At 45.0% G+C, this 24593-nt stretch overlaps 1 protein-coding gene and 1 pseudogene across 2 annotated transcripts; both read right to left on the bottom strand.

The window, feature by feature from the left end:
- Positions 1–1617: 1617 nt before the first annotated feature.
- Positions 1618–5423, bottom strand: LOC102714622 (annotated as a pseudogene).
- A 4251-nt stretch (positions 5424–9674) lies between these two features.
- On the bottom strand, positions 9675–22625 carry LOC102714350 (kinesin-like protein KIN-12B). 2 transcript variants are annotated; one of them, XM_040520272.1, is made up of 17 exons: positions 22283–22625; positions 22023–22175; positions 21578–21661; positions 21354–21476; positions 21220–21279; positions 21079–21132; positions 20912–21007; positions 20458–20553; positions 19535–19680; positions 12833–12985; positions 12620–12749; positions 11976–12551; positions 11793–11891; positions 11569–11721; positions 11376–11458; positions 10694–11232; positions 9675–10240 (listed from the first exon to the last, which is right to left on the bottom strand). In XM_040520272.1, the coding sequence occupies exons 1-16, from the start codon at positions 22613–22615 to the stop codon at positions 11190–11192; spliced, it is 2382 nt and encodes a 793-aa protein (XP_040376206.1). In that variant the 5' UTR covers positions 22616–22625; the 3' UTR covers positions 9675–10240; positions 10694–11189. The 2 variants fall into 2 exon arrangements, with proteins under 2 accessions (XP_040376206.1, XP_040376205.1); XM_040520271.1 differs by having other exon boundaries at positions 10694–11458.
- Between the last annotated feature and the right edge of the window lie 1968 nt (positions 22626–24593).

The following is a 24593-nucleotide window of genomic DNA, read 5'->3' as shown; positions in this document are numbered from 1 at the left end:
TGCAACGAGTGTATGAATTTTTTTCTCTAACAATGATTGCATGCAGATTGGGAGCACGTGCCCGAGCAATGGACGAACGAAGAGACAGCGTCCAAGTTTTTCTTGAGTTATTGATGCCTACATGATGATTAATCTGACGTGAATATATATAGACAGTCATTGTCTCACTGTTGTGTATGTCCTTAGGAGCGATTGCACTGGCTTATAAATAGACACACACGTAGTCTAGCTATTAGTGTACCTTAAACATGTATGTTAGCGTCCAATGCCCCTGATCTAATAGTTCAGACAAGTTAATACTGTAAATTGTTAGAATGTGTAGTAGTGTACATTGTTAAAACGTGTAGTAGTGTAGTAGAATGTTATTATTAGAAAAAAATTATATTATTGTTGTAAATAATTAATTAATGATGGGTATGTGATTAGCGGCAGCAGCAGTGTGTGATTAGCGGAGCCGCATCTGACGTACAAGAGGTCTACCTATCCCTTTCCTCCTCCTGTCTATTTCCTGGATTGGCCTTTCTTGTCTTGTCTCTTGGGTACGAACCGAGTCGAGCGGTGGTGAATCGAGGGAGGCGGCGCCAGAGCTTGATGATGCAATGGGAGATATATCGATGCAGAAATACGAGCGGTGGTGACATGCGATTTTTTCTTTTTCATTTTTTCCAGCTGCATCGATCACAACAGTGTTAGGCCTCCCTACTAGCAAACTCAGCCTGATCTTTATCTTTGTCAACGGCATGGGCGGCGCTAGACCCGCGCTCAGTTGTCGGCTCTCAATTTTTCCCCTTCATCTTTTTCTGTTCCACTAATTTTCTGAACAAAAAAAAACTTGTTTTACTTAGGATACAGTTTTCTATTTGGTTTTTATGAATGTAGGGAGTGGAAAAATATAACTCGTCGGTATTGTAGTAATTTTTCTTCGTAAATTCTTCATCACCACCAAAAAAATATGAAGCCGACCCGGTGCATATTACTTGTAATATAATTTAATCTAAACCACTGATCTAATTTTATTGAACGGTTGTGATTAAATTATACTACCAATAATTCTAGGTGTAGTAGAATTCTGAGAGAACAATATCGTCTTTTTTTTATAGTAAGTGGGTCTTGCTGGGCTTTTTTTATCAGTGCATAATGTAATAAAAAATAATAAATACAAATATAATATTAATCAAAGTACGAAAATACTCTTTTAAATCAATGGACAAGATTAATTCTATTGGTAGTATTATACTACAAGTATAATATACGCCGAAGCGTTGCCCGAAAAATATAGGTACCATGCATATAGCATATGCAACAAACCAAATAAAATATCTCATCGACTGTATCTCTCGTTCAAGCTACCAAACACTTGGCTAAACAGATACAAACAAACGATCAAACTGTTGTATGTGTTATGTGTACCCCATAGCTATGCCACAATCATCCTCTACGGGAGAGACGGGCAAGGTAGGGCGATGGATGGGATTGAAGTTGGATAGGGTTCATCCTGCTCCATCTGGGCTCCAAGTCCTATCATCCTGCAATCATGCTCTGCCTTCTTGACTTTCGCTGCGTCTTGTACAAAATCTTTTACAGGACTACAAATGATTTACCACCTTCTCCGGGTCCTCTGCTGTTGCATTGAACTCCCAAGTTTGATGCACATAGAAGATGTTTCATAAGAAACTTTGTTCCAAACAATGTAATTAGCAACTGATTATATACCAATTGTCCCCGCAAAGAAAAAGATTATATACCAACTGTAACATTAGAGAAAAGATAAAAGATTTTTTCTCTTCATACAGGACTAATATGATACTGCACAGAATCACAAGAATATTCGGTCAATTACTAATACCAATCAATTCTTACAATCTCCAACAGGCACTGAAACCAAGTCATCTATCTGTGCCTTGAACTGTTTGTGTGATTCATCACATTACTACACAATCAATAAATTCAAACTTCTCTGAAAAATTGAGCGAGCAGAACAAAAATCTTGAGCCTTCTGACATATCTACAGAAGAAGCGCATAAGATTCAAGCTATCCATGAGAATAAAGGTAGCTTCCACTGGGTTCTTGGCTTTGCCTTTACACCGTAGTAGCAGGGAACACCTCTGACAGAGTACTGATTATGCTCTCCACCTGGAACATTGTCTGCATCGGCATTCTATCTGATGACAGCTGACGCAACCGCTCCTTGAAATCCTCCATGTTCTTCAGCACCTTCATCTTACCCACATCCCTCTCAACAATGTCGTAGACCAAGGAAATTGCTGAGTGGATGCCCTTAGAGGTCACCGGCCCAAATGCATGATCAGCCATGATGATATTCACCAATTGCAAAGCCTGATTACAGATTTTCTTGAAGACATAAGGGGATCTCGGGACACAATCAAGCAGACGCAGGATCTCATCAGTGAACAAGTGGCATTTCAGCAGCATCTCAGGCACATTATAAACTTGGGCTGATAGCTTGCTTTCATAGTCTGTGCAGAGTGCAAGGATCGCAGTGGCAACCTCCGTTATCACTACAGTATCCTTCATCTTGAGCATATCTCGAAGCATTTTCATTCCACCAGTATCAAGCATTCTTTTCCTGAACACGCAAAATTCTGACAGGATAGCAACAACAGAAGCTACCTTCGCCAGGGATGATGCTGGCCTACCAAGACTGTATGCCTTCTGAGCGATTATCTTTAGAGCACCTGGTAATTCACTCCGTCCAGCTAGGATCTCCCTGTTTTGCCTGTGCAATGTCAGATTAAGGATTACTGTGAGCCTCGCTTCCTCAAGATCTCGTGTCCAACTCGATTTATATTTCTTCCTAAGATTTATCAGCACTGGGATCAGGTCCGGAAATTTGGCAAGGCAAGGTTGCACTCCTTTGGTGGTTTTGGACAGTTCCTGGATCTGATTCAGAGCCTCTATTTGTGATGCATAATTTCCTGAGAACTTCTCCAGGATGCGTTCAATGTGTTTCTCTGTAGAGTCCATTGGAACGGAGCCTTCATCAGGGGTGATAGGTGGAGAAAGATCCCAGTGGTCAAGGCACCATGCAGAAATCATGTCGTGGAGAAGATGGTTTGGAATAGAGAGAGTGTGAGGCGAGGAGTGATCAGTAATTGTGTTTGTCCGTGGACTGTGCTGTTTTTGGTAGTTGTGGTATGATTGATCAACAGACTGCAACCAAACGATCAAAATATGGTTACTGGGTTAATCTAAATGATGGTGGATTCCCATAACATAATCACAATAGTTAACTTCAGAAAAACAGCACATGCTGATTTATAGTTTGTACCAATCAACATATAAAATAATACAAGGCTAAATTACAAAATACTCGTAATTTTGTACAGAGTAATATAGAAGCTACACTTGAACGCTATTTGATGAATATAAGATATGGCATTAAGACAAAGGGAAAAGGTGAAAAAGGGCACAGCATAAATTGAAATGAAATAAAAGAAGGGAAAAATTCTTGATTTGTCCTGTGTTCTACCCTTGAGGATCACAATCCATTCTAGTCATATCATAAGATGGACTTACGGCTCATCACACAGACCTAAGCTGCAAGGAAAATTCAAACTACTATGCAGAGGAAGTGGATGCTAATTTTAACAGAACCAGTAGAAGGTTAACTTTAGCATTTATTTGCAGCAGTCAATATTTTTGTATACTTTGAAAGATCAGAAAAGTATATCGGATGATGCAACTCAAGAAAAATCTATAAGATGATGCCTTTTACATTTTAGTGTTTGGCAAGTGTTATGGCTCATCACTGATTTGTATACTAATAACAATATTTAAACAAGGACTCAAGTTACTGCCATCCAGTGCATCAACTGTACTAGTACAAGCAATCAATGTTTGGTCAATTCATGATCCATCATTTGCTGGTTTCTAACAAACTTACCTTTTCAGAAAAAACATTAGCTATAAAAAAAACAAAACTGAAAACACCTAGCAGATAATTATACAGAAAACCATTTGGGTAAGAACAGAAAAGGGGTGAACTTGTCACTTACATATCCAGAAGCCAAGATAACAGGATCACTCATTATTCGTGCTTGAAGCACCTCATCCTAGGAACACAAAATTGTAGGATTAGTAAGGTGGGTAAGAGTTGGATCAAAGATTTTAATTTCATGCGACTATCGTCCATGATGAAGAAGCAGAAATGGGTCGATCGATTTGATTGAATGCAACAGCCACGCGAGTTGCCATTGAACTTGCACATACAACTGAACTCAAGAACATGCAAGGAAATTCACTCAGATACTAACAATGCTCAACTCAAGTAAAGGGGATTTTTCATTAGTCATAAATAGCACGAAACTTTTTCCACTGGTGATCACGATGCAGAACTGTGTTGAAGGCAGCCACGCTACACAACACACCACGGGGAAAGAATCAATCAGCAGGCAGTACTTGCACAGAAACAAACAAAATGCATGCAAAAAAGAAATGCAATTGATTTCCTTGGAAAATTTCTCATCCTACTAATAGAAGGAACAATAAACAGGAAACAGAACAATGAAACAGGTCCAAACCCCATATAAGACAAGAACATGAACAGGGTTGGAAGCCTCGATCAAGATTTTCTTTTTCAACAAAAAAGATCCCAACAATTCAGAGACTTACATCATCAACAGGAATAGGCCATCTCGTAGCGAACTCGTAAGGCAGCTCCGGGGGCTTCGCTTTACGGTACGTGAGGTCCATGAGGCCGGTCATGGCCTGCTCCATCACCGCCGACGCCGCCGCCGTCGCCTCGCCATCTTCGGCGGAAGCATCGTCTTGGAACTTGGCCAATGCCGTCCGCATCATCGCGACGTAGTCAGACCTCGTAGGGCCCTTCGCAGGGTGCTGCTTCGACCTGGCTTCATCGGCGGCTGCAGTTCTTGATGGGCCATTGTCCCTGGGCGACGAGCTCGACGTTCCGGCAGCACGAGCGGCCGGCGGGTCATGGAGCGAGCTCCATGGCGTCGTCCGGGGAGAGGTGGGCGCGGAACTCCACAATCTTGGCGGCAATGGCAGCGGTGAGGAGGACGGCGAACCCAACAAGCCACTGTAGCCGCGTTGCAAGTGACGCCTGGACTCCATCCTCTCCGCTAGCTCTTCAGGCTCCATGGCGGCGTCGACGGCGGTGCCCTCCCATCCGTGGTGGAAGAATTCCTCGCTTCGCAGAGCCGGCGGGCAGAGGGGTTCTTGGTTTCTTGCAACGTCGGCGGCGGCGGCTTGATTGGAGGAGCAGGTGGAGGAGTTGGAGTTGGAGCTCCCCACGCTGAAGCGTCCCGCTTCACGCCTGACCTTGATCTTCTCCCTTATCTCCATGTCGAGGCGAAGCCGGTCTGCCATGGTCGGGGCCTCCGAGCTGAGCCCGTACGTACGCGTGCGGACGGAGGAGTTCTTGGTTTCTTGCCGTGCCTTGTCGTTTTTGATTTTGGGAGGAAAAAAAAAGGTGGATTTTCACAGGTGTTTGGGTACCTTGGGACCTTGTATTTATATAGCCTTTGGTTGAAGACTTGATGAGTTCATGGGCCAGAACAAGGCTTGCTTGCTGTGCAGATATGGGGTGTGAAACTTGTGACAGGATTCCTGATCTGCCTTGATGAAATATGTGCTTCTGCATCATACCATTTGATTTGATGGGGTTGTCACTTGTCAGACTGATTCGTAAACTGATGAACACCCAGGTAAGTAGGCACATTTCTGCGAAAAAACACAAGCGATCTGATTCATGAACTGATGAACACTGGCTCAGGTAAGTAGGCACATTTGGAAGAGAAGACAGGCAACAATCGATGAATTTCCCATCTGAGGTCTCGACAGGAAGATGCAGACGATGGAATGGAGGGATAGTCGTATCCATTTGGCATCAGAAGATGAAAAGTAAAACAGCCCTTGTGATCCATCCGTGTGCCACTTTGTCAGCAGTATAAACCGTGTAGCTGAGCTCCCTGAGTGCAATGCACAGGACCAATAACCATGCTAAGACAACCTGCACGGTTTGGCACATCGAGTCATCCACTCGATCACTGGCTCACTGGCTGCAGCTACCCATTTGCCTGGCTTCGTGCATGGCCGTCTGCTCCTGTGACACGCGAAAGCGGAAGGTGCCTATCTGGAGCAAATCATCCCCATGGCAGCCACAGTGCTCTGCTTCTGCCTTTGTCATGCGGCCATGCCATCGCAGCAGCGAGCCAGTCAAACCGAGTATCGCGAACCCACATCACCGTATGTACGCGCTCGCGAATCCAAGCGGCACAGAGCGCGCGCCTGCACCCGTGTCCGGCATTCCGTCGAGCACCTGAGCTGCACCAGCCTTGCCCCGCAAGCCCCCTCTCCTCCTCTCTTCCTCGCGGCACCGAGCGCCCGCGGCAGTATCACTCGCTCGCCAATCGCCGGTAGCCGAAGAGACGCCGCCTCCTCCCACCGCCTCGCCGGTGGGCGGGTGGACGGTCGGCTCCTGCGTCTGCATCTTCGCGCCCGCGCGACGGCAGGGCAAGGGTGGTGACTGGTGGTATATCCCGTTTGGATCCACGTATATATCTTTAGCATACAAACTTTAGATATAAAATTTATACATGTAAACTTTATATATATATTTGGTAACACTTCAAACCGTTTGAAGCATGTTAATAGTGTGTGTTTGATCCATATGATCTAGAAGTGAAAGTGTAGTGATGGTTTAGTATCACCATGTAACTTTATATATATAATGTAACACTTCAAACCGTTTGAAGCCTGTTAGTAGTGTGTGTTTGACCCATATGGCCTAGAAGTGAAAGTGTAGTGATGGTTTAGTATCATCTTGAAAGTTTAGTGTAGTGATGGTTTAGTATCACCTTGAAAGTTTAGGAGGGTGAGAAACTGTTTATAAGTCTTGGTGCTCTAACCATGATATTCTCAGATTAACCCTTTTACACGAAGCGAGGACAAAAGTGTAAGCGAGATACCATGCGAACGGCCCAGAAGTGTAGTCGTGGCTCAGGATATCATGCGAACGTGGCCCAGAAGTGTAGTGGTGGTTTAGTATTCCCGGGTTAAACCTTTTACACAAAGTGACATGGTATCCCCGGGTTAACCAACATGAAGCGAGGATGCCCAGAAGTGTAGTCGTGGCCCAGCATACCATGCGAATGTGGCCCAGAAGTGTAGTGGTGGTTTAGTATCCCGGGTTAACCCTTTTACACGAAGTGACATGGTATCCCTAGGTTAACCAACACGAAGCAAGGATGAAAGTCAGAGTGGACTAATACGGATTTTGTCTCGCTGGGTTAACCCTTTTACACGAAGCGACATGGTATCCCCGGGTTAACTCTTTTACACGAAACATGGACGAAAGTCAGAGCTTACACGAAGCGAGGACAAAAGTCATAGCGGACTAATGCGGATTTTGACAAAACGAGAACGAAAGTCAGAGCTTACATGAAGCGAGGACGAAAGTCATAGCGGACTAATGCGGATTTTGTCTCAGCGAGGACGAAAGTCAGAGCTTACACGAAGCGAGAACGAAAGTTATAGCGGACTAATGCGGATTTTGGAGGCAGGGTGTTATATATATACACACACATTTTTGACATATAAACTGTATACCTATAAACTTTAGACATGTAAACTTTATACATGCAAACTTATTTATATATATATTTATACACATATACATATACATACGTATAAACACAAAAGGATATAAATATTATTGATATAAACTTAATATAGAAAAATCTTTATACATATAAATTTATACCTATAAACTTTATACCATAAAGTAAAAAACTTTATACATATAAAGTAAAAAATACATGTTTTGGGTCTGTTCGCACGTGGAGCCGTTCACGCGAACGTTCGCTAATTAGCCTTTTCGATAAGAGAAAGAGTGCTCAGTGTGTAAAGACAGGACAAACTGGCTCTCTTTCTTCCTTCAACCCTTCTAAATACTCTACAGATCCTCTTACATGTGGGAATTATATGTATTTAATTTATTTTTATCTTTTGCTGGCCAGAATGCCATGTAATCATCATGTGGATGTCGTGTAGGATAGGGACTTGATTTGCACCAGTATTAAGGGGGTGTTTAGTGGTGAAATAAAATTTTTCGCGTGTCACATCAGATGTTTGATCAGATGTTGAAAGGAGTTTTTGGACAAGAATGAAAAAACGAATTTCACGGTTGGCATGGAAACCGCGAGATGAATCTGTTGAGCCTAATTAATCCGTCATTAACACATGTGGGTTACTGTAGCACTTATGGCTAATCATGTACTAATTAGGCTCAAAAGATTCGTCTCACGATTTCTCACATAACTGTGCAATTAGTTTTTCGATTTATCTATGTTTAATACTCTATTTAGGTGTCTAAAGATTTGATGTGATGTTTTTGGGTGAAAATTTCTGAAGACTAAACGGGGCCTAAAAGTTAGGAAATGTTCTGTACTTCTACGGTCGAGGGATGTCATTTGGATTCTTCCAATAGTTAAGGTACCCAAATGTTTCAACACGTCTAGTCATCTACCCATCTACTAGGATTCTAGGTCAGTCAAAGCCCAATAAATCTTGGGCTGGACTTTCCAAGTTAACTGCAGTTACAGATATACAACGTACAGAACTTGAGCAACATAGTTGACAAATCGAACTTAGGTAGTTTTCTTTTTTCAATCTCTATTAAGGGAGAGTTAAATATACTACTGCAAATTTGTTATTGGTTTGCATCGTTATTACAAAACCGTCACTAGAAAGTTATAAAAATAGCACCAAAACTGTTGTTGTAGTGATATCATTATAATATAGAAAAAAAACTAGTGATAAATTTGTAAAAGCTCTAAAGTTTAACGACATCGCTAGCTAAGATAACAAAACAGACTTAGGCCTCGTTCGGCATCCCAGCTTAGATATCTAACCGCTCTTGTTTTTTGCGCGTACGTTTCCCGAACTGCTAAACGGTATAGTTTATGTGAAAATTTTCTATAGGAAAGTTGTTTTAAAATATATATTAATCTATTTTATATTTTTTTAATAATTAATAATTAATTAATCATGTACTAATCTATTACTACGTTTTTGATGCTGTATAACTTATCCTCTTCCCGCCTCTAGCCGAACGCGGCCTTAGATTATCTAAATTGGGGATAGAAACTATTGAATTAATTGCTACAAAAAATTTTAAAAAATATTTTTAAAAGGTCAAATAAGGAACTTTTGTATAGATTTTTTTTCATGAAACATGCCGTTTAAGAGGTTCGAAATCATGCCCAAAATAATCCATGAGAAAATAGCACAATAATGTTTTTTCTGCATTTGATGACGCACCACGCAGTAAGTACCGGCTACATATACATTTCACAAGATTTGGGTCACATAATTGCAAGGCCATATGAAAAATTTGTTCTAATGAGTAACGATAAATTGCTCTATTCCTGGTCATAAATAATTGGCACTTAGGAAAATATTTAGTTATTTTTTAAAACATTTCATCAATAATTTCAGAAAAGCTTAGAAAAATGATATGAAAGTTGTCTTGAAGAGTGATGTCATAATATCATAACCCTAACAAATTTTAGATACTTGCTCTAATGTAAAACCAATGGTTAGAGCTTCCAAACTTTGATTAAATCTTGTCTTAAGCATCAAATATTTATGACCAGAGGAGTAACAAAGAGACACGCAAAACAAACCAGCTGCCAAAAATAAGGATGCCCTTTTTACATGCTCCGTCAGTCCATCTAAACACATACACCTTGAGTTTGAGTTTTCGACACAACATACAACTTATGAGAGTGCTGCTGAATGACAGCATTAGGCAGCGAGGGGAGCTGCGTTTTGGTATATGGTAAGCCAATGTTGGGAAAATTCTTTTCCTCTAATAATGGCACGGTGTACAACATATTACCTTTCAAGGTGAAAGAATCTAAAACAAATAAATACAAATGGTTCCAGAATGCCTTGTCAAATGTTGCATTTATCGTACCCATAGAACCATGAGCTGGGATCACTGCTTTTGGAGACCTCAACCGACTGGAAGGGTTTGAACTCCTCTCGCCATTGCTCATCGCCGAAGCTCCCACCGGTGTCGTATCTAGCAGGGCCGCTTTCACTAGGCTCAGGTGACTGTACAACGTTGGTGGGCAGTTTTGATTCAACGAGCTGCTGGTTTAGCACAAGAACTTCTTGGTCATGATTCCTTTTCAAGTTGTTGATTTCTTCAAAGGCCTTATTCATCTCCTGCTCTGCCAACTCGGCCCGCTTCTGCAGCAAAGGAAAATTATGTTCTTAGTTTAAGTTACGTAAAAAGGTTCAGATTTAAAATAAAAACAGTGCAATTCACAAAATGCAAAAGAAAAACAGTCTTATACTACTTCCTACTTGGAAATTAAGATGCATGAAATGGATAGTAGCCTCACAGAAGATTTGAACATAATTCCGTTTGGACACATAAAGTGAAGGCATGGAACCATAAAATAACATATCAAGGGAAGAATTAGGTGTTCGGTTTTAATTGGGTTGGAGTGGCAATGCAAACATCACATTGGCTTTTCAAATCAAGTGATGCCATTATTCAGGATCAAGGAATTCAGCACGTTAACAGCTTTGTAAATTCTAGGATTGAACATGTATACGATAACTACATACCAGGTTCCAAGCATCCTACTGTAATGTATATTGAATGCAGATGCAGGTATACAAAGCAGAAAATGGTACCTGCGCAAGTGATGCAGCTTCCTCAGCATCATTTAATCGTACAAGAAGCTCACCAGCAGCCTGCACAGCTTCAGCAGTATCACTTAGTTGTTGCTGAAGGCCTTTATTTTCATCCATCCAAAACCGACGCTCCTTCTCTCGCTCAGCTCTTAGGATTGATACTTCTCTGGCAAGGGAATTGATGAACCTAGATTCAGCCCCTCGCACACCAGCTTTTGCTGCTTGCTTTTTCACATCTTCGATACCATCATTGATTGTGCGACACATTGAGAGCAAGGATGCATGTTTTTCCTGTAATTCACAGTACTGTTCTAAGATTCTAGCATGCCCCTGCATTGCCATTTCCAATGCTCCCTTTAATTCCTCTGAGCATCTCTTTTCTGATTCCACTTCAAGCTGCAGACGGTCAGTGAGAGATCTACTTTTCTCAAGCTCAACTCTAAGCTCTTCTGTAAGAGTAAGCCATCTACTCTCAGCATCCTCAACAATGCTGTGGCTATCCTCGCCAGCTTCTTCCAAAGCTGAAATGGTTGGACGATCTGAGACAGTATTAGTTGCCTGCAACAGTTTAACCGGAGGCCTACCCAATGCCATTGATGATGACAGCATGTAATGCAACTAATTTTTTAAGTGTTGGATCTCCTCCTGTAAAATTTTCTTCTCATCCTTGAAGTTTCTGTACCTCTCCAATTCTTCTTGGATTCTTTCAAGCTCGATTTTAGCACTCAAAACTTCAGGATGGTTCTCATATTTCTGATTGAGAATCTATTTTTGTTGATTCAAGAGGAACATGTTTAAGAATATAGCTTGCTCAATTTAAAAGAAACCAGTGAATATTTGGTAACATAGGAAAAATAAACAGAAAAATAGAAGACCTTGTGTTCATCTTGAAGAGAGAGATACTCTGCATGCATAAGTTCTTCAGTTGGCAAAATTCCATCCACAAGTGTTTCAAGTCTTGCAATTTTTTCATCTCGTATCTGTGCAATTACAGCATTGCATTCTCGTTCATGTTTATATTGTTGCACCTGCGCACAGAAAACACATCAGATGGATGAATACAGATTCTGAAATCTGATAGGAAGGGAAAGGCACCAACCAAACGTTTTAGCTGTTGAATTTCAGAGGCTTGCTTTGCACACTGTTCATCACGTAACATCTCTCGCCTGATGGCTCCAGCGAGGACCTTCTCCACGGCCTATAGAAATAAAACAATCCTACGCATAAGTTCCTCATGCTCATATTGCAGATAAATGGTACATACATTTGCATAGTAACTTACTTTAAATACTTGCTCCTGTTGCTTTAGATCATTAGAGGGTATTGCTCCATCAACTGCTATTAATTGTAGATCTAGGCAACCAGAGATTCCTCTGTTTTCATCCATAGTTGCTTCAGCCTGACTGCTAGGAATTAGAGCCATAGTGTTTTGTCTTGGTTCAGATTCTTCAGGGTCGGTTTGAATAGCCACATCAACTTTGCAAATTGGAACTGAAAGATGAGCATCCATAAGTCTAGTGTTAAAACCTAATGATGATCTCCTCCAAGCAACACTATTTCGATGGCTTTCAATGACTTGAAGGCCCTTCTGAATGCTTGCTGCCAAGTCTGACTTGCATCTGTTTTCTTCGACATCCCCATGAGAAGATAATGACTTGTTCTCTAGATTAGAAGGCTTCTCAATATCGTTGTCATCAATCTCCATCTCCTCATCACTATCATCTTTGATGGTGGGGAATGTTGTAGGACGACTCAAGCTCATTTTCAAAAGCAAGCTATTTTGAGCATTCCAACCAGTGGAAGGGCTGCCATTGCTTCCTGGCACGCTCCCATTTGATCTCGCACGGTGAAGCTCCTCCTGCAATAAGGATAGAGGCCGTTAATTGAAAATCATGATTACCAAAAAGTAAAGAATTTCAATAATACCTTCAGCTGCCTGATTTGCTCACGAAGAACATTCACGTCATCTTCTCTTTGTTCATTGACAACAGCATTGTTTTTTATATCTTTTGCACGGTGAGCAAATCTTAGGGTGCTTAGTGTTTCACTCTTACAGCTGCAGAAGAAACAACAAGTTATTAGCACATGAAGAAACAAGAATGGCAAAAGAAAATATCTTGTGATAGTCTCAAACAGTACTTTTGTGATGGTGAAATCGCACAAATCATTGCAAGCTTAGCATTACCACCAAGCGATTCTTGCAAAAGAAAGGTCAACTTGGAATCTCGATAAGGAATATGATGTCTTTGTTTTCCAGACTGAGATACCCCCGCTAGTATATTAATCAGGTTTCTGCAGCAACAACAATTAGTAGTAAAAAAATTAGTGAATCTTACTCTTTTCAATCATAAATTTGACTTTTAGCATAAGATGTTGTCAAACGTTCAAGCTTTTACTATCAATCACTTCTCAAATGCTTACTTTATAAAAGCAAAAAAAAATGGTATACTCAGATTTGCCTTGAAAAAAACTATAATAATATCATGAACAGATTTTATAAACTTGTTTCAAAATACAATTAATGTCAAATTTTCATAAGTTTGACCGAATCATATCATAAACATCAAATATTTATGACACAATGGAGTAATTCAAAAATACAGATGACTAAATGTCTGTGTTTGTTAGTTCTGAAGAAAATATTTATTTTGCAATCACATACATGAGAAACATAAAGGATCATCTAATGCACCCACATCTAATCTATGTCAAATCAGCATGATATATCCATGAAGAAATCCCTCGGTATTTGTCTCAAGTTTACTAATTTGTTCGGTATTCAATACGTTGTTGTTTCCAAATGCATTGTATACCAGGATGTACAAAAGACATTCTGAAAAATCACAATAAAACAGGAAATTGACTGTACTTGTGTAATTAATGCAATATTCTTCATTTGTTTTTGAAGGAATAAGTCTTGAGCTGTTTGGTCTTGGTCTTGTGGTGTCCTACCCTTGTTTTTTCAGCTTTCAGTTATTAGGACAACATCTAGGACAGGTGGTTAGGATGCTCTACGACAGGTTGTTGAGATGTTTTAGGACAACATCTTTTAAACTAGTAGGCAGCTATAAATATGTATCCAACCCTCCCACGGGAGGGCATGACATTTGGCGATTAGTAAATAGAAAATTGCCCAAGTTTGAGTGTTATCCTCTCACCAATGAGAGTAACAATTGAGATACTAACATCTGGTATCAGAGCCACACTTTCCTGTAGGTTGAACATCTCTTGCTCCTCCCCTTCCCAAGCTCGAGTGAGCACTCAGCCACCACCAGCAGCAGCAGCAACACCGGCTGCTCCTCCTTCCCCTTTCCATTTGCCTTCTCCATGCAGCAGCTCCCCGGAGGCGCGCCATGTCCGACGGACAGTCTCGGCGTTCGGGCGCCTCGAGCACACGGCATCAGCAGGACGCCGAGCTCGCTGCAGCGCAAGAGCGCAGGCGAGCAGCGGCACAGACCGCAGCAGCAGCAGCAAGGGCAGCAAGGCTGGCGGCAGCGGAGTTGGCGGCGATCAGGGCGGAGGCGAAAGCAAAGGAGGCGGAAGATGCAGCACGTGCGGCGGAGGCTGAGGTTGAGACCTTGCGCGGCAGCATCAACGGCTCCATTGCCGGCGACATCACCGCCGACAGGGACCTTGAGGAGCTGGCAAGAGGAAGGGCGCGGGAGCGGACAGCACGGTGCGCAGCAGCCCAACGCCACGGCGGCGTCGGTCCAGGGGGCCGTGCGCCCGCCGATGGCGCTCCAGGCGGGGGCGCACGCGGCAACGGTAGCCCAGACGGGCGCAGGCGTGCCGGTGGCATCTCAGAGCACGCGCGCGGCGACGGCACTCTCGGTGACGGCAGCCGGGTCTACGGAGAGCGCGGCCCTCACAGGCAGCGCGACTCTCCCTCCCCTGACCGGCGCCATGGCTACCACGGCATCCAAGCGGTGGTCAGGGACTTCGGTCCCAGTGGTGGGTGGTCTACCCTCACCAAGACCAACTACATCGAGTGGGCCGCGTTGATGAGGGTGAGGCTCCAGGTGCGGCACATATGGGAGGCAGTTCGGTATCGCGCGTTGACTACGATGAAGACCGACGGGCACGGGATGCCCTCATCGCTGCAGTTCCGTCCGAGATGCAGTTCTCGCTTTCGCAAAAGCGGACTGCCAAGGAGGTCTGGGACGCCATCGCTGCGGCACGCATCGGCAGCGACCGCGCCCGCAAGAGCACGTTGCAAGCACTCCGCAAGGAGTGGGAGAACCTGGCATTAAAGCCAGGTGAGGACATCGATGATTTTGCCCTCCGTCTCAACTCTGTTGCAGAAGATGGTGCAGTACGGCGATGACACCTACAACGAGGAGAGAGCTGTCGAGAAGCTCTTCCGCTGCATCCCAGAGAAGTACAAGTAGATCGCCCGCTCCATCGAGTCTCTGCTGGACCTTTCCATGTTGACGATCGAGGAGGCGATTCGTCGCCTCAAGGTCGTCGACGGCGATGAGCCACAGCCCCTCTCTGGGCCCATCACCATTGGCGGGAAGCTCCATCTCACTCGGGAGCAGTGGGAGGCCTACCAGGGTGATGGGAAAAAAGGGGAGTCCTCCTCGGTAGGCGGCCGCAAGCGCGGCAATCTGCGCAAGGGGTGAGGAGGCGTCCAGGTCAGGCTACGAGGACGCATCCGGGGTGGAGCCCGCGGAGGCGTCCAGGGCGGCACCACCGGCAACCGCAGGTCGACGCAAGACGACGCCTGCCGCAACTGTGGCAAGTCTGGCCACGGGGCCAAGGACTGCCGACAACCACGACAAGGCCAGGCCAACACCGCACAAGTGGAGGAGGAAGAACCGGCCCTGCTCCTGGCACACGCAAGCATCGAGCTATCTCCAGCGGCACCGGCCGCATCGGCTTTCCTCCACCTAGAAGAGCCGAAGGCACGCGCCCTTCTTGGCGACGGCTCCAACAACGACAAGACTGATGGGTGGGTCCTCGACACCGGGGCCACCCATCACATGACCGGCCGACGGGAGTTCTTCACCGAGCTTGATCCCAGCGTCCGAGGCTTCGTCACGTTTGGGGATGCCTCTAGCGTGGATATCAAGGGCACCGGCTTCGTCATCCTCACCACCAAGTCCGGCGAGCACAGGCTGCTCACCGGAGTCTACTACATCCCCGCGCTGAGGAACTCCATAATCAGCATTGGACAGCTGGAAGAAGAGGAAGGCTCATGCGTGGTGATCAAGAACGGAGTCATGAGGATTTGGGATCGGCGCAAGATCAAGGAGCGCCGTGGTCGCCTCCTTGTCAAGGTAACCAGAGGCAACAACCGACTCTACATCCTCAACGTGCAGGTAGCACAACCTGTGTGCCTCGCCGCCCGCCGGGACGACGAGGCGTGGCAGTGGCATGAGCGCTTCGGCCATCTCCACTTCGAGGCCCTGAAGCGGCTCAGTACCAAGGAGATGGTGCGAGGCATGCCATGCCTTGACCACGTGGAGCAGTTCTGCGACGTCTGCGTATTGACGAAGCAGAGGCGACTCCCCTTTCCCCATCAGACGAGCTTCCGAGCCAAGGAACGGCTCGAGCTCGTGCACGAGGATTTGTGTGGCCCGGCGACTCCAGCCACACCAGGAGGACGACGCTTCTTCTTGCTGCTCGTCGACGACCTCTCCCGCTACATGTGGGTGACAGTCCTCGGTAGCAAGGGAGAGGCTGCGGACGCCATCAGGCGCACGCAGGCTACTGCGGAGGCGGAGTGCGGCCGCAAGTTGCGCGTCCTGCACACCGACAATGGCGGTGAATTCACGGCGGCTGAATTCGCGTCATACTGTGCCGATGAAGGTATTCACCGCCACTACTCCGCGCCGTACAGCCCGCAGCAGAACGGCGTCGTTGAGCGGTGCAACCAGACAGTTGTGGGGATGGCTCGAGCCCTCCTCAAGCAGAGAGGGATGCCGGCTCTCTTCTGGGGGGAGGCGGTGGTGACAGCCATCTACATCCTCAACCGCTCACCCACCAAGGCTCTCGATGGCAGGACGCCGTACAAGGCTTGGCATGGGCGCAAGCCATCGGTCTCCCACCTGCGAGTCTTCAGCTGCCTCGCGTTCGCCAAGGAGCTTGGCCACATCGGCAAGCTCGACGACAGGAGCACCCCAAGAGTGTTCATCGGCTACACGGAGGGCTCGAAGACCTACCACATCCTCGACCCGGAGACACAGCGTGTGCGCACGGTGCGCGACGTGGTGTTCGACGAAGGGCGAGGATGGACATGGGACAAGACGGTGGACAACTGCTCTACTCCGACGTACGACGACTTCACTGTCGAGTACATCCACTTCAAGGAAGCTGGGGGAGTGGGCAGCTCCCCTTCACCGAGCGTGCCTACCCCAGCCTCTGAGTCTCCATCAACTCCGGCACCCGCCACTTCGACAGCGCCACGCTCTCGAGCCATGACTTCGGCTGCGCCGAGCTCTTCGCCGACACCACCACAGCCGGCGACCCCACGCACTCCAGCGCCAACAGCCACCCCTCAGGGCACGTCTACACCAACACCAGCTCACGTCGAGCGCAGCCCAGTGCAGTTCGCTACTCCGCTCTCACATGATGAGGAGCGCATCGACGCCTACCATGATGGAGAGCCCTTGCGGTACCGTACGATGGAGGACCTCCTCGGCGATCAGCCGGTGCCGGGACTGGTGCCTCATGACCTGGAGGAACAGTTGCACCTTGCGTGCGACGACGGCGAGCCTCGGTCCTTCGCAGAGGCCGAGAGACACGCGGCATGACGCGCCGCGACGAAGGCGGAATTGGACGCGGTTAAGGAGAACCGCACCTGGGAGCTTCTGACCTCCCTCATGGTCATCGTGCGATCTCCCTTAAGTGGGTGTTCAAGCTAAAGAGGATGAAACCGGAGCCATCGTCAAGCACAAGGCTCGCTTGGTGGCACGTGGTTTCGTGCAGCAGGAGGGGATCGACTTCGACGATGCCTTCGCCCCCGTGGCACGGATGGAATCCGTGCGACTCCTTGCGCTGGCAGCTCAGGAAGGCTGGCGCGTCCATCACATGGACGTCAAGTCGGCGTTCCTCAACGGCGACTTGAAGGAGGAGGTTTACGTGCACCAGCCGCCGGGTTTTGCGATCCCCGGCAAGGAGGGCAAGGTGCTACACCTGCACAAGGCTTTGTACGGCCTGCGGCAGGCACCGAGGGCGTGGAATGCCAAGTTGGATTCCACGCTCGAAGAGGATGGGCTTCGAGCCAAGCCCACACGAGCCGGCTATCTACTGGCGGGGAAATAGAGGAAATACCCTACTGGTGGGTGTTTATGTTGATGACTTGGTGATCACCGGCACCAAGGATACGGAGGTGGCAACGTTCAAGGAAGACATGAAGGCCACTTTCCAGATGAGAGACTTGGGGCCCCTCTCCTATCTGGGGATCGAGGTGCACCAAGATGACTCCGGGATCACACTTCGTCATACTGCCTACGCCAAGCGCGTCGTTGAGCTAGCTAGGCTCAACGATTGCAACCCAGCCCTCACCCCGATGGAGAGGCTGAAGCTGAGCCGGGACAGCACGGCGGAGGAGGTAGACGCTACGCAGTACCGGCGTCTTGTGGGGAGCCTTCGCTATCTTACCCACACACGGCCGGACTTGGCGTTCTCCATCAGCAACGTTAGTCAGTTCATGCAGCGGCCGACGACGGAGCACCAGCAGGCTGTGAAGAGGATCATCCGCTACGTTGCGGGGACTCTCGACCACGGCCTCTACTACCTGAGGTGCCCTGGAAAGGCACAGTTCATTGGGTATACCGACAGCGACCACACCAGCGACATCGACACTAGCAAGAGCATGAGCGGGATTCTCTTCTTCCTCGGCAAGTGCCTCGTTAGCTGGCAGTCGGTCAAGCAGCAGGTGGTGGCCCTATCCAGCTGCGAGGCCGAGTACATAGCGGCCTCCACTGCTTCGACCCAGGCACTCTGGCTTGCTCGACTGCTCGGTGATCTCCTCGGCAGAGACACTGGAGCGGTGGAGCCTAGGGTGGACAGCAAGTCCGCTCTGGCCCTGGCAAGGAATCCCGTTTTTCACGAACGGAGCAAGCACATCTGGGTGAGGTACCACTTCATCCGAGGCTGCTTGGAGGAAGGAAGCATCAAGGCGAGCTACATCAACACCAAGGACCAGCTTGCGGATCTGCTTACCAAGCCCCTTGGGAGGATCAGGTTCCTTGAGCTTTGCTCCCGGATCGGGATGGCTCAACTTTCCCACAAGACGACGCACAAGACTTAGGGGGAGAATGAAGGAATAAGTCTTGGGTTGTGTGGTCTTGGTCTTGTGGTGTCCTACCCTTTTCAGCTTTCAGTTACTAGGACAGCATCTAGGACAGGTTGTTAGGATGCTCTAGGACAGGTGGTTAGGATGCTCTACGACAGGTTGTTGAGATGCTCTAGGACAGCATCTTTTAGACTAGTAGGCAGCTATAAATATGTATCCAACCCTCCCACGGGAGGGCATGACATTTGGCGATAAGTAAACAGAAAATTGCCCTAAGTTTGAGTGTCATCCTCTCACCAATGAGAGTAACAATTGAGATACTAACAGTTTTATGTAGTACTATTTATATATGAATTTTAAATATTAAAAGACACAAATGCTTCATATGCATTTAGAGACTCACTCCTGACCAATTCTCTGATGACCGTTGATTATTAGGTACACTGAAATCAATGGTGCAACGTAAAACAGCTATATAAAATTATGATAGCAATTTTTATAAATCAGTAAAGCCAACTATAAATCCAAATATGCTATAAAAAGGGTCAATAGTTCAATTAAGTTTTCAACACATTCTTTATTTGTTAAACAAACCATACCCCAATTGTGAGAGTGAACGGTTTATGTTCCCGGCTTCTTTTAAGCGGTCGCCAGCCGCGTTTGTGAGTTTTTGCCGTTCTGATCCAGCAAGATCAACCAAGTTGATCCTACTTGTTCTTGTAAAGTTTGATCCGTCCTCTATGTTCTGTCAACAGTAACAAAGTTGAAGAACTATAAGATCGAGATGAAACATAGGTTATTGGAAACATCTGAATTGAAATTAGCATCAAAGTAATTAATGGTCATATAACACTGAACGTGTTCGAAGATCCTCCTATATATACATCACGCCTCATTGCATTTTACAGAGATAGCGTAACATGCAGACATGAACAGCAGATGACCAAAAGTTAATGCCACCATTTTTTCAAGGAACGTCCACCATATACAAAAAAGCTAACTCTAATGTATTTCCAGCAAGCCAGCAAAACATATGAAATAGCAGATTACTTAAACTTTATAGGGACGTCCTAGAGTGGCCATCATCAATGCAACTTCGTTATCAGGGATCAAGGAAATGCCGTCACGGTAATGCCTCCAAAAAATTACAACTACAAGTAGCCACCTATAGTTCAGTTAAACCTTGCCTTTTGTAGGAAAAAGGGAATGACTGAGGCAAGGAAATAGCTACTGCAAAGAGAATATATGTCAGTTCGGAGAAAAGAAAGCAACCTATTGTGAAGAAACCAAAGACAACAACACTATTGAGGCAAGGGCAATAAGCAAAGAGAAAATGTTAGCACAGAGAAAAGAAAGCAACCTATTGTGTAAAAAACAAAGGAAACAATGAAACTCCTAGAAAACACATGTTTCTCACTAATATAATAATAAAAGTGGCAAGCATGTCCTTGAAAGGCTAGTGAAAGGTTAGGGATGAGGGATCAAATTTGGAGTGTCAATTCAATTATGAATCAGATAATACCTTGGATTCTGACTTAATAAAACAAGTAAAAACACAGTGTGAGCGCGAGCTTTCTGCATTTGCAGTAGTAGCCTCGGTTCTTCGGTTTGCCAAACCCTGTCATCATTAATAAATAAAATTGAATTATCCATGAAAGAGATGGAAATTGTCAGGCCATAGGGAAGAACCAATATTAAAGATACTGGCACAGAAAATTAACAAAATATGCAAAAGCAGATTATATGTATTGTTTCTTATCCTTTCATAGTCTAAAATTATATTTAGGATCAGCTTTGCTTAACTGCTACTGAAAAAAAAACAATCTTAGAATGACATAGACTATGAAATAGCATATTATTCTTATATGGTTAGAGCATCTATATCAATAGTCACATCTGAATAGTAAATACAACTTCCGTTAAAGAGCAAATAAGCATTGATGATAAGGCTTTAGATGCCAAGACCAACAGTTTACCTTTTCTAGCAATTGAGTAACATCCTTTATCGTGAACACGAATTCCTTTGTCAATGACTCAACATAAACAGAAGAAGTACCAACATCTTCTCTGATCTGAAAATGTACAGGACATATCAGAACAAGCCTAGGGCTTCTTTTAATTAAATTCTGAAACTTCATTTCACCTGTAGATTTCTTTGCATGGGGTCCAACAAATCAGTAATTTGTTCATTGTAGATCTGCATACATAGACAAAATAACTCAGGATTTCTATCAAAAGTAAGAATCACAACAGTTGTGATTTTAGAGGCTTAAATAGCACTTGCCTCAAGGAAAGAGCAGCAGCAATGGTACGCAAGTTGCTTATTTGAGTGTTTAGCCTGCTCCTGAAATTGAACAGCATATGAGAACCTTTAATTCAATAAGAAAAAAAAAAGTTAAATAGCAAATCGTGGCATACTTCTTTAATGCGTGAAAACAATAGTTCAAAAACACGAGGAGTTAGCCCCCTCTCTCTGCTGGCTGTATCATCGGACAAGGCTGACAATGGCCCCCACATCGTGTAAGTTTTCCCACTGCCAGTCTTTTTAATTACAAAATAGAAATGAGAGTGTGTTAGTCAACTTTCTTTACAGAAACCAAAAATGGAGCAGAGAAATGAGATATGGCTGAAGCCTCAGTTACCTGTCCATATGCAAAAATTGAGCTGTTGAAGCCAGCTAAACAATTTTCGACTAGCGGTTGACCAACAAGCTGGAAGATATCCTCCTGCAAATACAATACCACAATCAAACTCAGGTAACTATGCACCGCACCACAGCAAACGAACAATTATACAGAGAATCAGAGATATGAGTAACAAATCAACCTAAACATCACAATCTGGTAAATTTACAAAAGGCCCGAATAAAGAAAATCCTATAGAATGTATGGATCCACTAACACTGTCCCCTAAATCATACAACCAAATCAAATGATTCACAACAGAGTAAAACTCAGTAGGCCTTCATAAGCAATCGAATCAGCAGAAATGCAGTAAATCAAACAACTACGAACGTAGAAATTGGAACATACCAGCCAATTCAAACACAACATTGGAATTCGGAACTAAAATCGTAGAACCTCGTACCTGCGTGGAGGCCTCGTCAGCGACCGAATCGAAGGTGAACCCTTGCCCCTGTATCTCGACGGACCCGGGACCGGTCTTCCGCACGCACACCTCCTTCGCGGCGCCCTCATCCTCCTCCTCCGCCCGACTCGGCGGACGCACCCTCACCACAACCTGCCATCAACACAAAAGAAAAAAAAAAGCATCACACCAGATCTAGCGAGGGTTACTCTCCGTGCCACCAATCCCAAACCCCAAACCCTAGTTAGCGCTCCACCAACCTGGACGCCGGAATCGCAGGCGGCGGGCGCGCTGTCGGGCGCGGGGACGGCGGAGACGTCGAGGAGCTTGCGCTTGAGTGGGGGCCGCGGCGGGAGGCTGCGGTTCTTGGCGGCGAGGGGCTTGCCCGAGGGGGAGCGGTACGGGGAGTGGTCGTACGGCGCCGGGGCGGGGGAGGGGGAGGGGGAGGAGGACGGGTCCACGTTCTCCTTGGGGAAGCGGCGGTGGCGGCCGTGCGACGAGGGCGTCGGGGCGGGGGCCTCTCCGCCCGCGGCGGCGTGCGGCGGAGGGGAGGCCGGCGCGCGGGAGAACTTCGAGGAGAAGAGGGACCTCATGGCTGGATTGGGTAGGTTCAGGTTCGAGCAGCGGGGTCAGGGAGGAGGGGGAATTTGAATTCTGAGGTGGTGACGGTGAGGAGCGTGCCGTTGTGGTTGTGCCGCTGCGCCGGCTGGCATCCGACTCAGCACGTGCTCAAGGAAAAGGAAAAGAAAAGGAAGAGTTCAATGAAGTGCACTATTCCTGTGGAAAAATAAGGGTGTAGGTATATTTTTTATGTTTACATGTCATGTAAATAGTCATTAAAAAATATAAAAAAAATTTGATAAGATAGATTAATATGATTTATATCACTCCACAAATAAGCAAGTTTAAATTCAACTTATACAAGTTATAGCAAAAGAAACAAACAAAACTGAAACTAAGTATACACATATTCATAATTGTTTTTTTGTTATTTTTGATACAACTCGTAAAAGTTGAATTTAAACTTGCATGTTAGTGGAGTGATATAACTCATATGAAACTACCTTGTTAAATTTTTTCATAATTTTTTATGACTATTTAGATGTCATGCAAGCAACAGATGTACCTACACCCGTATGCTAAAAAATTACTTCCACTCTCCCTGCAGCACTTAAACAGTGAATTCTAAGCATTTTGTTTGAGTTCTTTAAACAATGTGTCACTTACAAAGTTTTCGAGCTCATTAAACAATGTGTCACAACTGTACTATGGTCGTGTTCGGCCCGCGGCCATGGGCATAAGTTAACTAAGCCTCTCTCATTTTCGGCGCACACACTTTCCAAACTACTAAACAATATATTTTTTATAAAAGAATTTTATGGAAAGTTGTTTTAAAAAATCATATTAATCTATTTTATTTTTTTAATAATTAATTAATCATGTACTAATCGATTACTATGTTTTCCATGCGAGCGATAAGTTAACTTATACCCTCTCCGCCAAACACGGCCTATATATCCATTAGAACGATTGTATTGTCTACTAGTACATTAATATGAAACTAATGCTCAGTAAAGTCAGTATAAACTTCATGGGTAGTAAAGGTGGAAAGACAGTTAAGCTTCATCCGGTGATTTAGAGTGTGTTTAGTTTCAAAGATGGAATTGGTTGGGAATGAGTCAACTCATTTCAAATCTCGTTTGGTTTGGGAATGGGTGGGATGGGTTGGAACATGCAGAGGGCCTCTTAGATCCGGGTCCAACCCATCCCTCCTCAACTCATCCTAGGGGCTGATTGGTTGTGATATATTTTTTTTAAGGAATACACAAAAGATTTACACGTAATTGTCTATTCCATTTATTAATTGTGAAATATCCATTCCATTTATTAAATTTATTTTAAATATATTACTTGTATAAATATACATAAAAGTTACTCTAGGTTATTCACACAGTAATCCTAATACCTCATAAATTTATTTGAGAGATGAGAGGTAACATCACCAACTTATTATAGAAAGATAATCACAACTAGACATCTCACATCCATCTCATCACATCACATCACATCCCTCTAACCAAACAGAAAAATGGGATCAACCCATCTCGCAATCCAGGGATGGATCCAACTCATCCTACCTCGTTCACGAACCAAACACATTCTTAATGTGGTTTCACTTGAGAAAAGATAGATTTCTATAGTTGAGATCAATGATAATAAACTTGATTTGTCCTAGAGTTTGGGGTTAGCCCCACATTTAACATTTCAGATTTAAAGACGTCATAGTTAGGAGAAGAAGACTAGCTTAAGTCGAGGATGACTCCTCTTCAAGAGTGGAAGGAGGATGATGACATTACTCCTTTGGATACACATACATATAATACTTCTCAAGTTATTATCCAAGGTCCACTCACTAGAGCCCACGCCTGCCAATTGAATTTATGTGTGAGCTCATTTCTAAGTACTTTTTTCATAGTTTTGAGAATATATTACTACCTAATGACGTTATCATGCTTAGAAACATTAGGGAGGATCATGAAGTACTTGAAGAGAGTTCTGGAGTTGGGAAGA

This window comes from Oryza brachyantha, chromosome 2 (assembly GCF_000231095.2).
Source record: "Oryza brachyantha chromosome 2, ObraRS2, whole genome shotgun sequence".
Classification (NCBI taxonomy): Eukaryota; Viridiplantae; Streptophyta; class Magnoliopsida; order Poales; family Poaceae; genus Oryza; species Oryza brachyantha.
The sequence above is the reverse complement of the archived record's forward strand: the minus strand, read 5'-3'. Positions and strand labels throughout refer to the sequence as shown.